This window comes from Falco cherrug, chromosome 1 (assembly GCF_023634085.1).
Source record: "Falco cherrug isolate bFalChe1 chromosome 1, bFalChe1.pri, whole genome shotgun sequence".
NCBI lineage: Eukaryota > Metazoa > Chordata > Aves > Falconiformes > Falconidae > Falco > Falco cherrug.
This window is the reverse complement of record NC_073697.1, coordinates 20,976,304-20,998,029: the sequence shown is the minus strand read 5'-3', so window position 1 is coordinate 20,998,029 and position 21,726 is coordinate 20,976,304. Positions and strand designations below refer to the sequence as shown.

The following is a 21,726-nucleotide window of genomic DNA, read 5'->3' as shown; positions in this document are numbered from 1 at the left end:
TGTTTATGTTCACTTTTTTCCTCAGGGCCACCAAATGCAACATCTGATATTCTTACATTATTTCAATTATTCAGATATTAAAATATTGGAAACAAAATCAGAAGTGGGTCCTGGATGCACAAGTGAAAGCTTGTGAAAATCTTAAACACAAACAAAACATATATCTGTGTCTGAAATCTGTGAGTATGGTCCCTTTGTGAACGCCAAACAGGAGCTCCTGGATTTGCTAAGTGCTGGAAATAAAACTGCAAAAGCAGAAGCTAATTCCAGTATCAATTCCAACAAAAAGCAAAACACTAACCTAATAAATTAGCTGGTGGGATTGTTATCTAAGGGGTGTATTTTCTCATGTGAATTATACAAACATTAAGGCTGAAAGTGAAATCTACAGTCACTGAGTTTATACCCAAGCTATGAGGCAGGACCAGTATGTCTAAACTACCTGCCTTAAAAAATTGCCAAGGATGTTCCTTCCACAACATCGCTAAATGTTCTGGCCCTCCAGGAAATAAAGTTCATAATATGTTGTCTATATTTCTGATATAAAATTACTTATTATTCCAGACTTTGTGAAGAAGATTGGAATCTAGGTTACAGACTCATTTTCCACATGAAGAGACTGCCATCACAATTCACCTCCTTCTTGACTGTGCTAAGCCAAAAAAAAAAAAATTCTTTCACTCTTTCCTTGCAGGTAATATTCCTTAGCATGTGTTGGCTGGATTTTATTCAGTTCTTGACATCTTTATATCTTTCTTAAAGATGATAAAAATAGTTAATTCAACATTTAAATTCTTCCCTATAGATCACCTGTAATTTTCCTAGACTGGCATTTAACTGATGTTCTCTACTTCTTCACTGAAGTTATTAATGAAAATACTGGGTAGTATGAACCCTTCACAGACTGTCCTGCAATCCCACTTGACAGCTTGGTCATGAGGCACTGAGAACAATCTTGGCCTTTAGTTGAATACGTAAGATTCAAGAACGACTTCGACCGTGCTTTCTGGTTCTGTTGAAAGTGGCTGATCCAAGCACAAAAACTAGAAAAGAATTACCAATGAGTAACAGCAGCAGGTAAATCCTGACAGCGAGGATTAAAACGAACACCTCTTTGGGGCAGAGATGCCCAGAATCTCAGAAAAATGTTTTGCAAAGCTCAGCCTAGGAATAGAAAACTTGAGGAAAAAGTAATGCAATTTTTTGGTTGGACAGGCAGGCTTTTAGGACATTGCATCAGGCACATACATTGTCTCTGTCTTAGAGTGCTTCTTGCTTGAAAAGTTATGCACATTGTGTTGGCGTATTTAATTACACTCCAGATTTCGCTTACAGTCAGAGTTCCTTTCTCCTGTCATATTAGGATCCAAGCAACTTTCTGATCAATCGTCCAAGCCAAACAAACCACCATTTTCCAGAAGAAAAAGGAACTTCTGCGAACAAACCCAAATCCAAATCAGAAATACAAAAACTTCATCTTGCTTTTACAACCCCATAATTCAGCTAGCTGCATTCAGACAAGAGGGTAATGAGGGAATATTTCCTTCTGCCACTGTTTCTGTCCAAAGCTGCTTGCTGTCATGAAATATCTGTGCTCTACATATCACACATTTCTTTGATAACCTGATACAATGGTATCCTGGAATGCTGAATATTACTAAGTTGCAAATTACTGCAGGTTTCTGTTCCTAATGCACAACAAAAATGAAGAGATTCTGAATAACAGCTTGCAAGGCATGTACTTTTTGAGCAATTACTCCCTACCACATATAATACCCCAAAAGTTTTCTTTTCCTTTTCAGAACACACTTTGTGTATCAGCCATCTGCCACTGACTTTAGCCACTGAAGCATGGTTTCATCTTTCACTAAAGGATTAGCCCATGCCATTCTCATCTGATATAGTCTTGCCCATCCATATATTTAACACCTTATTTTAAATGTCTCTTTCCTGGTTATAACACAGAGATTATTCTTCTCAGAGGTGATGAGGAGATGATCTGTATGAGTACGAGAGGAGCATTCCATTAAATCTTCCAGTAAGCTCTGTAAGGGATATAAACTCTCTTTGTTGTGGGTGCAGTTGAATCTTTTCTGTTCTCTTCTTTTGCCAGGAAGATATGAGTGGCTGGAGTGTTTGATTCTATATATAACTAGTTGATGTCAGCTGGATGCCAATCCCTTTGAAGAGGGTCAGCCCCCAGTTTGTCTCGGTACTAGGTACCATGCAGATCCAAGCACAAGGGTAGAAACCACCCTGGACCAGGCAGGTCATCCCCATACATAACTAACTTCTGAAGCTTCAACTAAAGGGTTGAGATCGCTTTTTTCAGCACAACAAAACAGTAGGGTAAGTGCATTGTTTCCTGAAATATTTTGACTGTCTGTCCTACAAACTGTCATATAAAAGACATTTATGTAACCTCTTGACTCTGCAATTAAAATTATGTTTATTTTTTTACTTGGTCAGAAATGCACTTTCTTTAAAGATGACAAAGCATCTCATTTAGTTCCTCAAATTCAGTATTAGATTAAGAAATGTCAAAATGTAGTGTTTCTAAAATCATAAACCAAGATGTAATTAAAATATTGTTTATCAATTTACATTTTTAATATGTGTAGATGTGAGAAGGCCTAGACCACTGACACTGTTTTTGCTACAGAATTTATGCAGCCAACTCAAAGTCCATTCCTTCAAATCTTCTATCCATCAGAATATGTCCTAGCATCTGTGTGCAAGCAAGAACTGCCAGTGCATTTTGCACAATTAAAACTGCAGTATTTCTAAATCAGAAATAACTAACTTCACTATTCAGCCATTTTAAACAGGCTGTTAGAAATTAAAGTTGGCCAAATTGTGCAAGTTGGCTAAACAATGTAAAAATGTGTTGTTTTTTTTCAGCAAGGAAAAATCGTATCAGAAAATCACAATGTTATCACATTCTGCCATGGTCAAAGAGAGGAAACAACAAGCATCAGCCATTATGGATGAAATACACAGAAATGGTATAGCGCTAAACCCAGCTTACTGTATATGCAATGTCCTCTAGCCCTCCCTAATACATTTTTTTTTTAATCATAGAGTTTTACTCTCTTACAGATTTGTCTCTGGGTGTTTTGCCATAAATAATCTTGTGGGAGTATCATGCTGCCTATCGTAACTAATCCTTTTGTAGTTGCCTCTTTTCATTTGAAAGCTATTTTCAGATGAACAACTGCTGTGGAGGAATGAAGTAATCTAACAGCTGATGTACATTCTGCTAGGATAGACTTTCAGAATATTATTTGGGGTTAATAACATGACTTCATTCCATTTCAAAAGGCTATCATTAAGAAACATGCTGATCTGTATCCTCTATTTTGCTGTTTCACTCCGCTTTTTTATATGAATGAGAAAAACTTTTGAAATAAATGTTTACATCTCTGTTCCTTCCTCAAACTTCATCTTTGTAACTAACAAATTTTATGAGCATTTGGCAATTCTCTCTAATGTGCAGCCACCACTTAATCTTATATAAAAAAAATTACATTTTTATGTTGTTGTGTTGATGAAAATGCAGACACTTATAGGAAGGTATAGTTTGATTTTCTGAAACAGGCTCTTAAAACTATGTTTCTAGCGTGACAACTTAAGAAGCAATTAACTCAGCTGGGAATACAAATATCCTTGGCTTTCATTAGGTATATGATGGATGCTTTTGGAGATCCTTCCAATACTCCCCATGAAGCCTTTTTACCATCTACATAAAAGATCAGTTTTTTAAAAGTGATAAGCACCCCAAAAGCCACACTGAAAAACCAAGGAGCTCCATTAGTATTTAGAATTTATGAAAGTTATACCCCTCACATGGGATAAAACTGAACATTAAATTCTAGTACAGAAAATCTTTCTTGCAGGCTTTTGCTCCAAAGAATTTGGGGACGGTTTCTGTACTCCCTCACTGAGCATTGTGATTGCATGAAAAGTAGGACAAGGGACATAAAGTTTTTAGAAAAATCTGTTAGGAGTTTCAGTGCCCAATCCTAGAATTTACAATATTTCCATAGGTTTTTTTTCTGTAATTTCTATTCCTAAGCAAATATCTTCTTCCTCTTTCTGTTCTCCACTGACCACACACTTAAGTCTGAAAGCCAGTCTGCCCTTACAGATTTCATTACTACTACATTATTTTTTGGTATTGTAAACCAAAGTACTATATATGTCTGAAATAGCCTGTAAGCTTGAGGGGAAAAAAAAAATGTCTTTCATACGTTTGTTTGGAACTAGGCATTTCACATGGTAAATGTTGCTACTATTCATAGCAATATTAATAAATCTACCATACAGTCCTTGAAATCACTGGCGTTATTGGATAATCTGTGCTGATGCTTTGCCTCCTATAATCTGTCCTTTTTATTATTTGCGTATTATCAGATTTGCTGTCAAGTTTAGATCCATACACACAGATACGACAGCTTATCCTACAAGATATGCTTGTGATATGTGGCCACTGAAGGCAATACTAACTCTTTAAGTGTGCATTCTATTTTTGCATCTTCTTTGGATGCCTGGGATATTGAAAGGTAAAAATTAAATGTAGTGTTTCAGCCAACCTCACAGACTTATGAAATTCTGCACTGTCTACAACATAGGTAAACAATAACAGAAGATTCTGTAACGTTAAGCCCTGGTAGCTTGAAATGACACACAGAAAGCATACCTACTACATTTTTACTTCAGCCCCTCTTTATTATGATGCTTTCAGGTAAACAGTGAATCTCAAATGCCTTGTTAAAAGACATTGAGAACAGAAACAGTTGCGGATAACTTACAAAATCTGCCAAGTCTCAAAGAATACCAACCTCTGGGCAAGACTGGTAATAAGTAGAAGTCCACATCTCCTGTTGGCTTGTGGGATGTGACTTTGTGTTTTAGAGAAGTTCCACATGTCATAAAATGCTGCAGGAATAGACAATAACTGTAAACCCTTTTATGGTCTCAGAAGAGAGCCTGTAGTAGTAAATCAGCATGTGGATACAGTGACCTCCCCAAGCCCTCGGTTTTTCACTAGCAGACTTGGACTAATCATAACATTTCTAAGGCTACTTGGTAGAGGTAAACATGTATGTACATACATATGTTTAAGGAGGCCCTCAGAGTTCATCAGGTTAGCCATCAATTACACTAAATCTCACGGCCAGTTCTACACTATTTCTTAAAGGCATACTTCCGTAGTTACATGATTAACTGTCTTTCATGATATAGTTAAAAAATCTTATTTCTGATACAACAATAAGTATACTATATGATATTCATAATTAAAATTTATGATCCAGATTAAGGTATTTAGAAGATTGTAAACTGGAGGATTAAAGGGGGATTAGGCAGCGAATGCAGGAGGAACTATATAAATCATATTTAAATAGAGTCTGTTATGATTTTAAGCATAGGACAGGAAGGACTTGGCAGGAACATATTAAGAAATGAAGCTAAAAGGTTAAGATTAGGATTAAACTATGAATGAAACTTCTAGTATTAATTTACACTGTCCATTTATGACACTGATGTTCCATCATCCTCTAAATGTCCTCCTTTTCTCATTCTTCATCACCTTTTCTGCACTGACACTGAAACAATCCCTAGACACATCATAAAAACCAGACAGATGATTAGATTTTAGTTGGCAAGGGATTCAAATGAACTTCACACTTAGGCTTTTGGGATCCTGCCTGGATACACAACAGTACACAACTGTGGGTTACAAAGTACCTTGGAGCCTTCAGTTAACATTAACAAGAACAGTCTGTATGTTAGGGAACAGCAAGGCCCAAAATAGGCAACATCCAGTGTGTCCCAGAAGAATACAAGAGTGGTTTGGACAGAGATCTGCAATCACCTTGGCACCCCAGACTCTGAGGATGTACATACTACCCACTCAGCGTACAAAGAAGAAAAGCTTTTCCTACATGAAAATGTTGTTGATTTGAGGGGTAAATTTCTTACTACTTACTAATATAAAACCATCCAACAGTCCACACCCCTGCAGTAATCTTGAGAAATGATAAAATCAAAATATGACTTGTGGGTCTAAATTTTGGGCCACAGGCCAATAACCAATGCGCTTATCTCAGCCACAGAGCCAAAACCCCACTACTGTCACTGATATAGCTACATTGAGCAAGCTGAGTCATTTTCTTCCATGTTAAGAACACTCTGCTTTGTAGCTACCTCTTAAACAACAGGAGGTTATTAGGATTCTCTGTGCGTACTATTTTTAAAGCACAAGCGCATGCTCCAGCTGACAATACAGTTAGCTTGCTTTTGCGCCAGTTAAATCTATTGCAAACATTCAACTGAAATCAGTATGAATGTAACTGGATCAAAATTGATGCGCCCCAGGCCCCACAAACTTGTTTGATTTACCATATGGAAAACTGTTGTCTATAACTTCAGCTAAGTATTTAATATACCTGTCTCAATTAAGTTTTCCTAAATGTCAGCAAGTCACATTGTTTTTCCAGCATAAAGTTACTATGAGACATATGCTATGTTGAACTTGGCATTTACCCAAAATGAAGCTCTGCATATGCAATATTAACTTTGCAGTATCTTCTGCAGTTAATTAATTTGTAATGTTAATTTTAAACTGGGCTTCCTGTGTGCTTACTCCAAAAGCAAGATACAGTGTCTTACATATAATTTGCTTTCATTTCATTTTAATGCATTAAAATGTATGTCAAATTCAGAATTTTAAATCATGTAGACCATAAGAATATGTGAAGATTAGAATGTCTTATTACTGAAGAAACAACAGAATGTGACTTTGAATAAGTGTATGAGAGAAACATACTAGATCATTGATACAATCCTCAAAGTACACTGCTCTTCCTGGTTTTCTTCCTGAAGTTTATGAAAAACTGAGAACACTTTCAATTAATTAACCATTAATTTTTAAAGTGGCAATAGCAATTATTTTATTAGAAATTCTGGGTTTACTATGCAATCTAATTATTGCTACATTTGTTAAATCCTACAAACTTCTAAGTAGAAATAAATTAGTAGAAAATAGTCTATTTAGTGTTGAAGTTACTGTAGTCTAAGGTTTAAGCTTTATGTATAGGTTGAGGACATCTAGTAAAAGAGTTCGGTCACTAAGCAACAGCTTGCTTATTGCCACCCGCATCCCAGTTTCCAGAACATTACCATAAGGATGATCAGTAGCGTTTCTGACATCCAGAGCTCTCCATTTACAGTTCCAGTTGATGTCCCCTTCCCCTGCTTATGCATTTTCATTTTCAAATCCCCTAGGAGGTCACTAAAAAAAAAGCAGGAATTTTTCCCAAGTAGGGAATAAAGTAATATTGCATCTAGTAATTCAGTTTCCTCTTAGAGAGAATTAAAATAAAAATGTTCTAAATGTATCAATTCATAGAAGCATGTTATAATTCTTTGTTAGGGCTCTCGTTTTCAACACCTTGAGCTTCACTCTGAAGCTTCTTTAAAAACAGTTTTAAAATACTATTTAATAGATACTTTAATGCAAACTTTCCTTAAAAGTATAAAATGTGCCCTGGATTTCAAAAGCAAACATAATATTAAAGAACAATTGAAAATAAAATGTTTATAAGCAGTAAGAAACTGGTCGGTATGTTTAAAAGGGGTTACCTGATCATCAGTCCAATTCAGGACACAGAGAGTTAACTGAAGGTTTGATGTGAGAACTCTGGGTTCAGATGGAATTTTGTTCCTGGTTTCAGCAGAAGCTAGTTTTTACTAGTCTGCTGTAAAGATGGTGTGTAGGACATTATAGACCTGATCTTGATAACAGCTGAATGTCATTCAACTGAAGTAAATGTGGAGCTTGAGGTGCTCAGCATCTTCGACAAAACAGGTTTGTGTGTTCAATACTGTCCTCTGAAATTCTGGAAGAATGATTAATTTCACTAACACCATATGAAGCTATGTATTAGTTGTATGCGATGTATTAGTTAAGTATGCATTAACATGTTGTTGGATTTCAGGTGTAGGGTATGCAATATCAGGCATTTAAGAGAACAGAGGTATGTATTTATCCATTGTATTGCAGTCTCACCCAGTTTAAACCTTGGAAAAAAGGTCAGCACCCCCAGAGATATCATGGTAGAGGAACTATCAACACTCAGCAACAGAGGTGCAAGACTCTTCAAGAGACGTCAACGGAGATCTGACAAATACACATATGAAAATTATCATTACGTAGCAAACAAGCCAAGAAATGTGAGTATTTTGTAAGAACTTACTAATGAAACACAGTGAGACTAGCTTGCGTTTCCTTGGTGCTCATGATACAGACTGTGCATGATTAATTTGTAGTTTCAGGAAGAATAAAAGCAAAATTCTGTACTAGAATGAGGCTAACATGAAGTGAGCCATTTGTATTTTATTGAGCTCCTACAGAAATAAAAAATCTGAAAGCCTTAATACTTAAGGACATCAGCTACAAATCATTCTCATTCAAACCTGATTCAGGTTACTAGTGATCAGAGTTCTTATCTTGTAATAATTGGCTCATTGACTATTGAAAATTAACTAGTTAATGATATTGAAAGGTTGGAAGAAATGAGAGTCTGTTTCATGCAACCAGTAAGTATTTTTATTAAAATATGTTGGTGGTCTCAACTCAGTTCCCAGGCAGCAAAATGACTCTCACAACTGGCACTAATACACTCCTGGCCTGCCTATCTCAACACGGAGAAAAAGGACAATTTTTGTTTAAACTAGTCCTTCAGCAACAGGGTTAAAGCAGTAGTGATACCCTGGGCATCCTCATGGCAGGAACCAAATGCACCTGGCGCCTGTCTCATCTGCAGCCTTTGCAAAATATTTATACCTTTTCTTTAACCTCTGACAATAGGAACAACAACATTCATAAATTTTAACTAATTCTCCAATGCACTGCAATGTTTAGTTATTTGAATGTGAATACTCTATGCCTAGTCTAAAACAGCACGCAAGCTGCCCCTCTAATTCCAGTACTGTATTAAATTCTGCTTCTCTGCTATATCTGTGCACCCTCACTGATTCCAGATACAAAGGTACATGACTAAGAAGTGGAATTCACCCCCGTACTTTTACGATGCTTTGAAGATGAAAGTAAAAAAGTGCTACAAAAGTTATTTATTATTAATTCATCTAGGAAATACTTCTTGTAGAAATAATTTTGTATATTTTACTAAAGAAAGTACCCACACACTTGTATATTAATCATAAGCAATAAAACGAATGCAACTTGTTGACTCTTAAGGAAACTCTTTGTCTAGTTGTATCTCATAATGAGGCTTTGGGAGCACACACAAAAAAGACACATTTGCAATTTACCACTTCCATGCTAACCAAAATGTTCAGGGATCTCACAACAGTCAGGGAGAGGATTACTGGAGCTGAGTTCAGTATTTCCAAGATTACAGCTGAAATCTCTAAAATATTTCTGTTCTCTCTTCCTGAAGAAGGAATTCTCTATGCTTCATTGACTGTTAAGGTAAATACATTTGTAATTCTGTGGCCTTTATATTTCCCATACAAAAAAAATAACTTTACTCAGGAAGAAAAGTATGTCTTAATATCCCATGTTATAGAAGAAAAAAAATAAGTTTCTTTTTTTATGGTACAGGTATTTTAAACTTCTTTAGTTGGTCACTCAGTGGAAATTAAATTCCACAGGGATCAAATGGGATCAGGTTTGAGTTTTGATAAATCTGACTTTTTAAAATAAATCTGCACAAAAGAAACCTTGTATAAAAAAAATCTGAGTAACTCAAACTCATCAGTTTCTGTGTCCAGTTCCATGCTTTTGCTACAGTCTGACAGATCGGTTCCCCTCTAGTCTACTGCTTCCCACCAAAACACATAAAGTACACATGCTGTACAGTCAGTATGACATGCTGACACATGAAAAAATGATGCTTCTTTGGTTTCTGTTCCATTCCTTTAAATGCCTACTTAGCCAACACGGGTGTTGTCTTCACCATCTTTATGATTCTGCCTGTCAAAATTAATCATTCTACCATACTTAAGGATGGCCTTGATCTTTTTTTGTTTCAATTTTAAACAAGTATTATTTGTTTGCTTTCTTACTTTAAGAAACTCTTGCTCTAACACAGTCTATATTTAAATTGGTTTTAGCCTATGTGTCATAGCTAAAATAAGATACTGACTTCTTATGAGACTCTATATTTATGCAACAATGATTAAGCCTTTGGATGTTTCCTTAGAACGGATGACCTGATCGGAGGGTGGAAAATAACAGCATATCACAGAACCCCAGAAAGTGACCTGCAGTGAAGTTGTTATTTCTATTACAAATAACGGAAAAGAAAATCCCAAAGGCAATTCAACAAATGCAGTGAATTTACAACTGATAGGGGAAGAGCCGCTTTGAAGAATCAGTGCTTTGAAACTCACATGGCTCAAACTTGCCGTATTTCTTGAATCTTTGGGTAGCAAGGGTGCTCTGTCTGGCACATAACAGCTTCTACTGCCTAGTGATCCAGGGGACACATTTTATGGGCCCCTCTGCCAAAGTTCGCTGTGAACCACAGAGCCCATATGCACAGATAGATTTTGTGATGATTGGTGTAAGCAGAAGTGAACTCTCTTTGTAGACTGGATATCAATATTTAAATATTCAAAACGTTGGAAAAGGTCAGACAATTCAGCTGGATAGTTATAAGGCTTTAGTCATCTTGACCTAGCTCACAACACATTCGATCCTTTCAATAAAGCGTTCACACACTTGTAATGCAGACATTTAAAATTGTGCTGGGATATCATTCTTAACACTGAAAAATTATTCTCTTTTGCTTACATAGCCAATGTAAGAGAGTTGTGAAACTGTTTCACCTTTTGGCTGAGGGCCAGAAAATCTGGGGAGTGCTATCTAGCAAACAGGGTACCAAACATCAGGACAGTATGCCTTTGGATAGCACACCATGGGTCTTCGATTTGGGTTGTGAACTGCAGCATCACTCCAGCTCTCAAGAAAGAATCACAGAGGGGTTTTTTTTCCTGTGCTGTCAATAATATCTATTTCTATTTGAATGCAGCGCGGAGAGCCCATACAGAGCGTTAAAATGGATGGCCTCAGTGTGGAAGGAATTCCCCAGCATGCCCCAATGACACCTCCTAATACACCTGATCCCCGGAGCCCACCACATCCTGACAACATCGCCCCAGGTAATATATGAGTTTACAGACATTAAATATATTTAGTTCTCATTTCACAGCAGAGGAAGGACCTCTTCATAAAACAGTATCTTCAACAAGAATTTGTTAATGGACTCACTATCAGAAATCAATAAATTTGAGTCAGATAAGTAATCAGAATCTCCCACAGAAACGTAAAGTGGTGCTCTTCAGTCGCTTCTGTTAATTTTTAACGATTTGATACGCCTTTTGTACTACTTCTGCCTAAACTGAAAACAATACAATAATATCAAGAGAGACTGCTTCTATATTTACTGGTCTTACAAACATTGAGGAACAGATCCTCAGATTTAAAACCAGATTAATATACTGACTTTTCTTTGCCAAACCTTTGTTTCTAATATGCTCAACAGTCTGAAAGTTGGCCATTGTAGTTTAATTACCTACAAATGTAAAACTGAAGTCATGTAAGTTTTGCTAGAAACCTTTACAGAGGGGTGACTTAAAAAGGAATTTGCCTGTGGCTGCATAAACTGTTCTTCTTTAAGTCCCTAACTGTGAGGGTACTGTTTTCTTTATTTAAAGCAGTGAGTTAAAAGAAGGCCTTTTTTGGTATTCTTTAAAGACTAGAGAAGGCTAATTTGTTTTAACTAATTTATTCAGTGATATAGCCCTTCTTCCTGTTTATGAATTATCCATGAGCAGACTGTTTTTTACAAATTCATTCTTTGTTCAGAATTACTCAATGCATGTTTTGTGCAGACCTTTTCCAGTCTATGCAAACTAGGTCAATGCTACTCTGTTAGTGACTGCTAAGGCTCTGTGCATCCATTGGTCAAATACAATGTCAACAGGGGTAATTTCTATTGCTAAGACATGACAGAAATCTTCAAACCTTTTCTTAGGCAAAAAAGGTCTGGCAAAAGGAGTAGATATGAAATCAGAAGTGGTTTTTAAGCTTATAGAAGGAAACAGCAGTAACAAAGATGATTAAAGGGTAGAACATAATTCCCTTGTTTTTCAAATAAATAGTATAACTCATAACTGGTTAATCCTTCACTGGTTTTAATTCTTAAGATTGTACATTAAAGTCTGGCTTCATCCCCCCTCCCCTATTTATTCCTGCCATACTGTACTTGGCTTTAGAAGAAATCACACAGAATACGGAATTTATTTATTTAATAAAATTCTGATCAGAGCCTGATCCTCAGATGATTATGCAGAGAAAACAACCGATTCTTCACTTTTTCAGATCATGAAAAGGACCAGAGAACCAAGTAGGTAGGACATTTACAGCATCTAAGCCAGGGGCAAAGGCAAAAACTCCACTGTAATGGCTGTGATCCTAACTCCTTTTAACACTTTTGGGAAATGTCACTCAAAGACTATAGAATTAACTTAGTTTTAAACAAAAGGCTGTTTTTAAAATCTTTTTGTTAATTCAGCTCAAGGGCTGTGTAGCTGTAGTCTGGTTTCAAACAAACGTTTATAAGGATAGAAACAAATTTATGTAAAACTAATACAAACTTAGCATCAAAAGAAGGTAGAATACTTTGGAGCCGTTATCTGAAAGGCTACAAATGGCCACTGCCAGCTTTCTGTTTCTGTGTCGCTTTGGCCAGGTGACTTCATCCAATCGTTCATTTTACTTAACAGCGAAATACCTGTATGTTAGTTCCTAGTTATATAGGATGGTGGCAAGGAAGCAGAAAACACAAAGTAGTATTATAATGGTCTTGCCTTGATTGCCTTGCAGGATATTCTGGACCACTGAAAGAAATTCCTCCTGAAAAGTTCAACACTACTTCTGTGCCAAAGTATTATCAGTCTCCCTGGATAGAAGCCATTAGGGATGATCCAGAGCTGCTGGAAGCTTTGTATCCTAAACTTTTTAAACCTGAAGCAAAGCCAGAGCTGCCTGACTACAGAAGCTTTAACAGGTAATTCTGAATGGACACTGAATTTTACAGTGCAGAGAAAAATTACTGTGAAATGAAATGTTTCCACCAGCTGCAAAAAAATCTACCACCTGTGTTTGCAAGTATATCCATAAACATGAACACTCATACAACTTACAAGTGGCAAATAACAGCATTAAGGAGGGAACTAGTATCTCTCTGAAGTATGGCCCCAAAACTCATTTGCAGAACTAGGAATGTACGATGAATTATTGAAAACATTGACAGAAAGAAAGAAAGAATCATAATCCAGTGTACTCAATAAATGGGAAACATGAGCTATAGCAACACTTAACTCTTTTCAGTATTTCTGTTGTTGACTTAATTGGCACAGGATTTTAAGATGTATCAGGGAAACTCAATCAAAACTTTGTAAGCAGTACAACGAAAAACACTGTTGGGTATTTTTAATACAACTCATGTTTTTTCTTTTAGGCAATGATAGTACAATGAACTTTATCCATCAACCAATCCCTCACAACAAATACTTAGCAGACTGCATATTTAATTGCATTTGGCAACAAATTAACAACATTAAAACATTACAAAAAGACTTTAAAAGCACTTAAAAGTAGAAGGGGATCTGAGAGTGAAGTTATTTACATAGTAACTAGTATACTAAGGCTTTCAGTAGAACTTCTAGATACATGGACAACACAGGGTTTTGAACTATTCTGGAAGTTTTAAAACACATACGTCTTTTGCTTTCATTCATACGATTCACATTATCTTTATTTATTGAAATTAAGGATAATTTTTCTCTGAATAACTGCTGCTGAGTTCCAGATAGCTGAGCCAAAACAAACCCCTTCCTCAAAACACCACACAGAAATCTATTGAAAAACAAAATGGCTCATGGCAATATAAACTTCGAGAAAAATACCACAAACACCACTTGAGTTCCTGCCGTTGAAGTGAGCCCCAGCTATGAGTACAAGGACTGAAAAAATCACACAATTCAATGTCAAAACTGGCACCGCAGACACTACACTAATTCTGATTTCCTAACAGCAATATACATTGCCATGTTAATAACTAAGTCTATGTAGCACCCTCTTCCCAGCAAACAAAATAACAAATACAAGTCAGAGAGATGTGCCACAGCTGCTAACACTGCAACAGTAAGAGCACAGTTTATGTACTATGGCAATTGTAACTGGAAAAAAAAAACACAGAACAAAACAACAAAAAAAACCAACCCAAGATACATATACATGGAATAGAGACAGAATCCGTTCTCCCTCTCACAAGAAAGATTCTAAGTCCAGCATACGAGTTGCTGCTGTGAAAGACAGGATCAGACAGGGCACAGAGGCCCCATTAATAGGGCTATATGTCTTGGGACGGTATATGATGGCTTCTTTGTGGAGTTTTAGCTGCTCTGTGGTACCATATTCTCTGTTAGTTGTCCTCTTTACAATATTAACTGTCTGGATTTCTTTCTGTCATGCTTTTCTCTTTGTACAACATGGCAGATCTGTGGCTTAACACAGTCCAAATTTCTTAAACACATGCATTCATGTAAGGGAAAGGTCAATATTCTCCCTTGTAACTGCCATAACAACCTACAACGTGGCACATAAATCCAGATCCAGATTGTGAAACTGCTAAATCCAAAACACAAGGCATATAAATATAACCCACCAACTCTCCTTGTCGTGGAAAAAATCCACATCCAGAAGAAAATAAAGATGCCCGGTGGACCTAGAAAAGCTGTTACATACAGTACATTCAGATTTATGTTTTCTACCAAGAAGCAGCAGATCCAAAAATACATTGAGAATTTGCAAAATCAAAACTCAAGACACAAGCCCCCTGGAGAGCACTTCACAGCCATGACTTAGGTATCTACACTCCTAAAAATGCACACCAAAGTGGGGTGTCTGATTATGGGATTCAAAATAGACAGCACACTGCTTGCCAAACTAATCAACAGAAGACATTCTAGAGAAGGCTAATTGTGCCTTAAATTTCTCTTTGCTAAGGCCATCAGCACTTAGTTCTGTCTGCCTATCTTCAGATCAGGGCTAGACTAAGGTCTTCCTTTCCAAAAACAGAGAAGGGGTCACATATTCTTTTAACATTTGTATAGGCAATAAGGTTCATTTCTTGGAAAGATCATTTTCCTAGAACATGGTCACGTGAGTTTATTTCTACAAGAATATCCAACCCTCAGGTGAGGTGTAAAAACATGGTTTCTGGCTATTCCACAGAAGAGGTGGGAATACTTTCCACTTCCCTTATCAAGACCTGTGCCATAGTACAGGAAATAATAAACCTCTTTGGGCTACAAAAATACAAACATATTTTTCTAGATAAACAATTAAGAAACTCACTTGGGGAAAGAGAAACCTGGGCCTACATCTGAGTTCCCAGATCATTCAATGCAGTTTCTTTAACTACTGCTTACAGTAAATTAAGCAAACAGATTTAGGAGCAGGAAACAGAACCTACACTTCTCTATTAGTTGTGTGGCCTGACATCTATGCTAAGAGTCCTAGACTGTCTAAAACAAGTACTTTTTTTTTTTTCATTTCTGGGTAGTACTTTTGCTGGAACACTGTATGTGAGCAGTGAGGACCACTCTTACAAAGAGATCCCCTCAGACTGAAAAGGATCCAAACCTCTTGCAGAACAACTCCAGTCACAGACATACTATACTATTATTTGACAAAAAGGTTCAACATTAATAACCATGGATTTTGAGTGAAAGTGCCTATTTGGTCAATTGCTGCAGTAGCATATATGTGTTTTCAAGCAAGGAATTTCAGGCAAAAGATTATTAATTAGAGAATCACAGGTGGGCTTTGGTGTAAGATAGGTGCAGCTGCCAGTATAGCTAAGATAAAGGTAGATCTGATCATTTATATAAGGAAAACATTAGGCAGCTCATGAATGTAGCAGCCTTTGGACTTTGCACACAGAGTGAGATACCTCTCTTTGGACTTCTGTGTCTAGATCCTACTAAGTCATTCTGTGCATCTAGGTCACAGCATCCTTGACTTCTTTAATTGCAGTCTTGGAGAGAAAGCAATTGCTACTATATTAGGCAATTAAAGTGCAATATAATGGACCGTTTTGTTATCAGTAAGGGTATCAATCAAGGCTTTCTATCATGCTTCATCATTCAGTAAAATGTCATTATGTTTGTTTTCCTGCAAAATACTGGTACAGTCATCATTAGTCAGGAGGGGGTGTGGTTAACAGTAAGTGTGATGCAAAGGAAACGGCCCGAGATTATTCCTAGCTCATTCAGTGGTATCTGTTAAAACAGCACTCAGACTTTACAGGTCATATTCAGGTTCCTTTCAGCTTTCCTTGTTCCAAAAATATCTGTAAAAGCAACACAACTTCAGCAGCTAGGGATGCCTGATGTGTTGGAAAAGACACACAGATGCATGGCCTAAAGGTATATTCAGCACTAAACAGCATTCAGGTGTTTTTTTTCCCCACCAATGAGGAGGCAACACATTTTATGCTGCAGGGACATTGCAATGCTGGCAGGTCAATGAATGAATAAGCAGTGGGAGCAAGTGTCAAGTGCATTTGCCTTCTGAGGCAAGGCTTTCTGTGTGACAGCCAGCAATGGTTTAACAGCACATAGCACTAGACAGAGTGCATAATCAGAGAAACTGGGTTCTGAAGCTCTCTGAATATACTGTTCAGACCAAGCTACCCTTCCTCCTCCTAGATGAAAATGAATCTGTTCTAGCAGAGAAATGCTATATGATTTTTCTAGGACATTAATTCCTATCAGGATTGAAGAACTATTTACTAGTGAAAAATTTTCCTGCCTCTTTTACCAGTGTGGAAGCACCCAGTAATCACCTGTGGGAAAGACACCATGAATCTACATTTCTTGAGGAGTTTGTAGTATTAGCTAAATTTTAGTACCTTTATTCCATCTGCTTTCTTGGAGCTGGATAAAATGCAAAGGTAGGATTATGAGTAACATACAAAGCACTACATCTTACTCAGTCAAGCCGTAAGACAAGCAAGTCTGACTAGTTCTGCCTCTCCTACCAGATAAATTATTGCTCAGCTTTCTCAATTCCCAAAGACTACTGTTTCAAAAACACTACAGGAATCCAGTCCATCTGGGCTGGGCTCTGTTTTTATTGATAAATGGATTCTGACCTCTATTGTAAAAATGCTGAGGACCAGAGCCTCAAAGGAATTTTGGGTGCTAACTTGAACTGATGTGAGATAAGTGGAAGCTGGGTGCTTAGCCAGTTCCTTAGCACCTAAGTACCTCTGTGAAACTGGCATTAGCTCTTGCACTAAGCTACCATGAAGCTCTGAGTATTTTGCAGGGTCAGGTTCTTAGCTCATGTGTCTCCTTTTCTCACAAGAATTAACAATAAACAGAATGTTCTAAGAATGAGAGTCCATTTTCAAATGTGAAACTCACATTTTTGTAATTATTTAATTGAAGGTGTTAATACAATACAGTTAAAACATTTCTTCAGACTTTCCCAAATAATCAACCACAAGTACTCTCCTGTGTTAGGAAAATATAATGTTCAATAAGAAAGACTGCAGGAAAAAAAACCCCTGCTAAAACAACAGCTAAAAATAAATAAGATTGGGCCTACTATTGTTAAATCACACACCTACTTTTTAGGAATATGCAAAGTGAATATTAAACAATCTCTTACACTTCCTGGTGCCACTTCCTATGGCTCTGAACCAGCATTTCCACCCATATTATGAGCAATGACTACTGGAATTTTTCACACATGCATTTTAGGCTTCTATACAATGAATCAGAGCTCAAGTGATACAGTTGATGTACACACAACACAGGTCATTACAACACCATGTTGTCAGACAGGTTATTGCTCACAAAAATATACTGCTGCTGTAAAGGAAAATTAACCTCTATTAGCCAGTTACTGCACTCTCCTTTATGTTGATCATCATGTGCTTCTGCCTAGCACACAGGAATGCATAATTCTTTGAGGCCAGACTTTGTGTAGGAACTTCATGAGGGTTTTTTCACCCAAAAGGATACTAGAAATTCCATAGAACACCCTCCTGTTTCTGTTACCCACTGAAACATCCTGTATTTAAAACCCAAAAATACTACAAAGAGGATGTTTTACACTATAGAATTCTTTTGCATTTTATACAGCTATTATTATTATGTTCATATTGATTATCCTTTTAATTTACATATTGATGAGAATTAAATATTACAACAATGTGAGAATGTGTATCATAATTAGAGCAGCAATTAAACCAATCTTTATTATCCTGTAAGATGTAGATCACTACATGCACTGTGCCAATTACCAAGCAATTATTTTTAATCAGTATCATAGCATACCCTGTTTGACATTGTGACCTAGGAGACAGTTTCACAAGAAAAGCTTGATACCACAGGCACTTTATAAAGAATTTCCTTTGACCTGCAGAGAATTTAATGCTTGGTCTGGCTGCTGCTGCAAAATCTTGTCTCATCTTCATTTGAGAAACATTTTAAAGCTTAATCCAAAGCAGTGCTCTTCTCTCAGTAAATGTGCATGCCTAGAACTTTCATAATTTTTTATGTCTAACAGGATTAACCTTTTGGAGTTACCACCATCCCCTTTAACAAATGCTGCTTGTAACAAAATTCAGTGAATTATCTGTGTAATGACAGAGCAGTACCATTTCTTTTACATCAGGGATTCATTTTTCTGAATTAATCTCTTTGTGAGTGTGTGTGTGTGGTTAATTCTCCCTAGGTTTTGTGTTATCTACAGTTATCTTGCTGAAATTCTTAGTCAGATCTTCAAATGATCTCTTTTAGTTTCTGTTGGTGTTAATTTCTCCAGGCTTCTGCTATAATACTGGAGCCAATGGAAGTATATACCAGCAAATCTGTCACTTTGTACCAAACACACAAGTACCAAGGCTGGTGAAATTCCATTTCAACAAAAATTCATTTTTGCATGCCACTGTGTATCTAGCTTTGCAGAAATAAGGTGCTCACGTGTAGCTTAAAAATCTGACACTCTTAACTGGCTCTATAGCATATAACCCAGCAAAGTTATGCAGCTGATCAAAGTGCAGACCACATACAATAGTATGTTTGCTTATACAAAGGAGTATGGAAAAAATGACAGAAAAAATCAGGCATTTTTTTTTTATTCAGCCTAGAAACCCACAAATATAAAGGAATCACGAGAGATATGTGGAAATACTGTTGTTTTAAAAAAATTGCAAATGCATGTAACAGTTCCTGTTCATTTTTTTTTTATCTTTTAGTTTCTCAGGCTTATCGCCAGAGGGAACATTTACATTCAATAACATGAAAAATACTGGCCAAAGACTAGGGGTCAATTTCAGCCAGTGTTTCAAGGTTTAGTTACAGAAACATTTTCTTCAGAAACAAAGCTGGTGTAAGAAGTCCTCACCCCTTCCCCTCCTTTCCAGAGCCTGTTGTCTTTGGCCGTTCCTTTCTGCTTCACATTATGCTTTACTGCCTCCTTCCTTGTATTCCTACAATTGTTTGAGCATAATGATATAAACCAGATTGCTGAAATAATTTGTATTTCAAAATGCTCCTTTGTTTTGAAGGGTCTTTGTTTAAGCCAGATCACCTAAGTGACCCAAGTTTATAGCACAAACTGCATACATTCTAACTGGTACAACAATATGGTGCTGAAATATAGTGTAGGGGGAGGAACATGCAACTGGGGATAGGAGAAAATGGGGTGAGAACTTCCTAAACTAATTACCTGCTGGAGAGAATGTACTGAACATGTTTTCAGACTTACCAACTGATTCCAACAAAATAAGCTTTGACTCACCAAAGACAAGGTTTTCTTGCAACATCTTTTTCCCTCAGCTCTTCTGTCCATTTGAGTTTTCAAGAAGGCTTCAGGCTTTATCTAAGGGAAAATAAATTGGATCTTAGAGAACTTGACAGAAAAACAATCAGAATATTTTCCCCAAAAGCTTGAAAATGTAAACAAGCAATTGTACAAAATGTCTATCATTTGAATAGACTTTGTTCTTTTCAGTTCCTGGGAGGAAAAGAAAACAAGTATTTTTAAAATCACATTTTACTTTTATTTCTTTAATATCTACAGAGTTGCTACTCCCTTTGGTGGTTTTGAGAGAGCATCAAAGCTTGTTAAATTCAAGGTACCAGATTATAATCTATTGATGCTAAATGATCCCAGATTCATGATCCTTGCAAACCCTCTTGCTACCAGAAGATCCTTCAATAGGACTCCTAAAGGATGGACATCCGAGAATATTCCTGTAGTGTTCATTCAGCCTTCGGATTCCAACACCGTTCCAGAAACAGAGGACCTGTGAGAGAAGCTGCACTCTACAATGTACAAAATGCTGAAAGCTGCACATCCCTGTGTTTTTGGTCCAAATATTACTAAAGGCTACTGACAAAATTTTTCCTCGGCAGCTGGAATATAAGTAATAATGTCTGATACAGTGACTCTTCTCTGGCATCTAGTTTCATCTGTAGACGTAATATAAATAAAAAAATTTGGCAAATGTTACTGAGATATTTTCTATTTCTGTTTACATGTTCTTCTACTTCCTTTTACTTTCTAAAATCTTTGATTGCCATTTAAGAACAAGTGTATTAAGAAAAAACATGACACCACTATCAAGGGATTTGATTTGATAGGGATGCTGATTATGGTAAAACAACTGAGCAACACCACAACAGTGCACTTAGTGCACTTCGCGTACTGCCTGCTCAAGAAAAGCTATGACAAATCAACGTTATTTCCCAACCCTGCTTTCAGCCAAAGTTAAGAATTTTGTTGTTATTTCAATGACAACAAATTCAGTCCATTTTCCTCCTTTCCAGATCTTACTCAGTTTTAATTATGGATGTCAATACCCACGTCACCTGGATTTGTTTACAGAAAATGCAGTAAATTTGCCAATCACAAGGATTACATAGTATGATGAAAAAGTACAGAGGTATTTCCTGCATAAGTCTAGAATGTTTAATCACAACTAAAAAACCCACCAATCACTGGTTATGTGAAACATACCAAATGAGTATCACCAAGCTATGTCACCACAAATGCTTTTGTTACTTAAAAGAAATTTCACAGACCTTTTCCTTTACAGCCATAGTATATATTGGGACTTAAAAACCTGCGAGTTTTCTTGGTCTTGATATGCTGGCAAGCTCTGACATTCTAGAGATACAAGTATCAGATGCTTATTAAGCACCCATAACCATACAAGACACAGGCAAAACTCAGTAAAAAGGTGCTGGTTTTCCATGTCATTTTTCAGGTTACAACTACATTCTAGTAAGAGGCAAGCATCTGTTAAATAATTGCTTGTTTCTAAATGCTTTTTTGTTTGAGAAGTATCCAACGTCTGCAGGTTGGATAGTTTAATACAGTTTAGTTCGTATGTGTTTTGAAACAGGAAACCTAACTTCAGCCAACAGGCCACTCTCACATATTCTAGATGCTTTTCCAGGGCATTATGGTCTCTAAGCATGCATGCAACATTTGAGAGGTTTTTGGGTATCTCAGATACTAATTTTTCCTTTAAAACGAGTATTCATCAAATTTTGCAAGTTCCATGGTTAACAATTAAATTTTATCTCAAAATGAAACCCACAGAA

At 36.7% G+C, this 21,726-nt stretch overlaps 1 protein-coding gene across 1 annotated transcript; it reads left to right on the top strand.

The window, feature by feature from the left end:
* Positions 1-2,199: 2,199 nt before the first annotated feature.
* MYOZ2 (myozenin 2) lies at positions 2,200-20,624 on the top strand. The gene is made up of 6 exons (XM_005433763.2): positions 2,200-2,349; positions 2,902-3,005; positions 8,066-8,235; positions 11,061-11,190; positions 12,917-13,100; positions 20,198-20,624. Exons 2-6 carry the CDS (start codon positions 2,930-2,932, stop codon positions 20,427-20,429), a joined length of 792 nt encoding a protein of 263 aa, XP_005433820.1. The 5' UTR covers positions 2,200-2,349; positions 2,902-2,929; the 3' UTR covers positions 20,430-20,624.
* Positions 20,625-21,726: the final 1,102 nt, after the last annotated feature.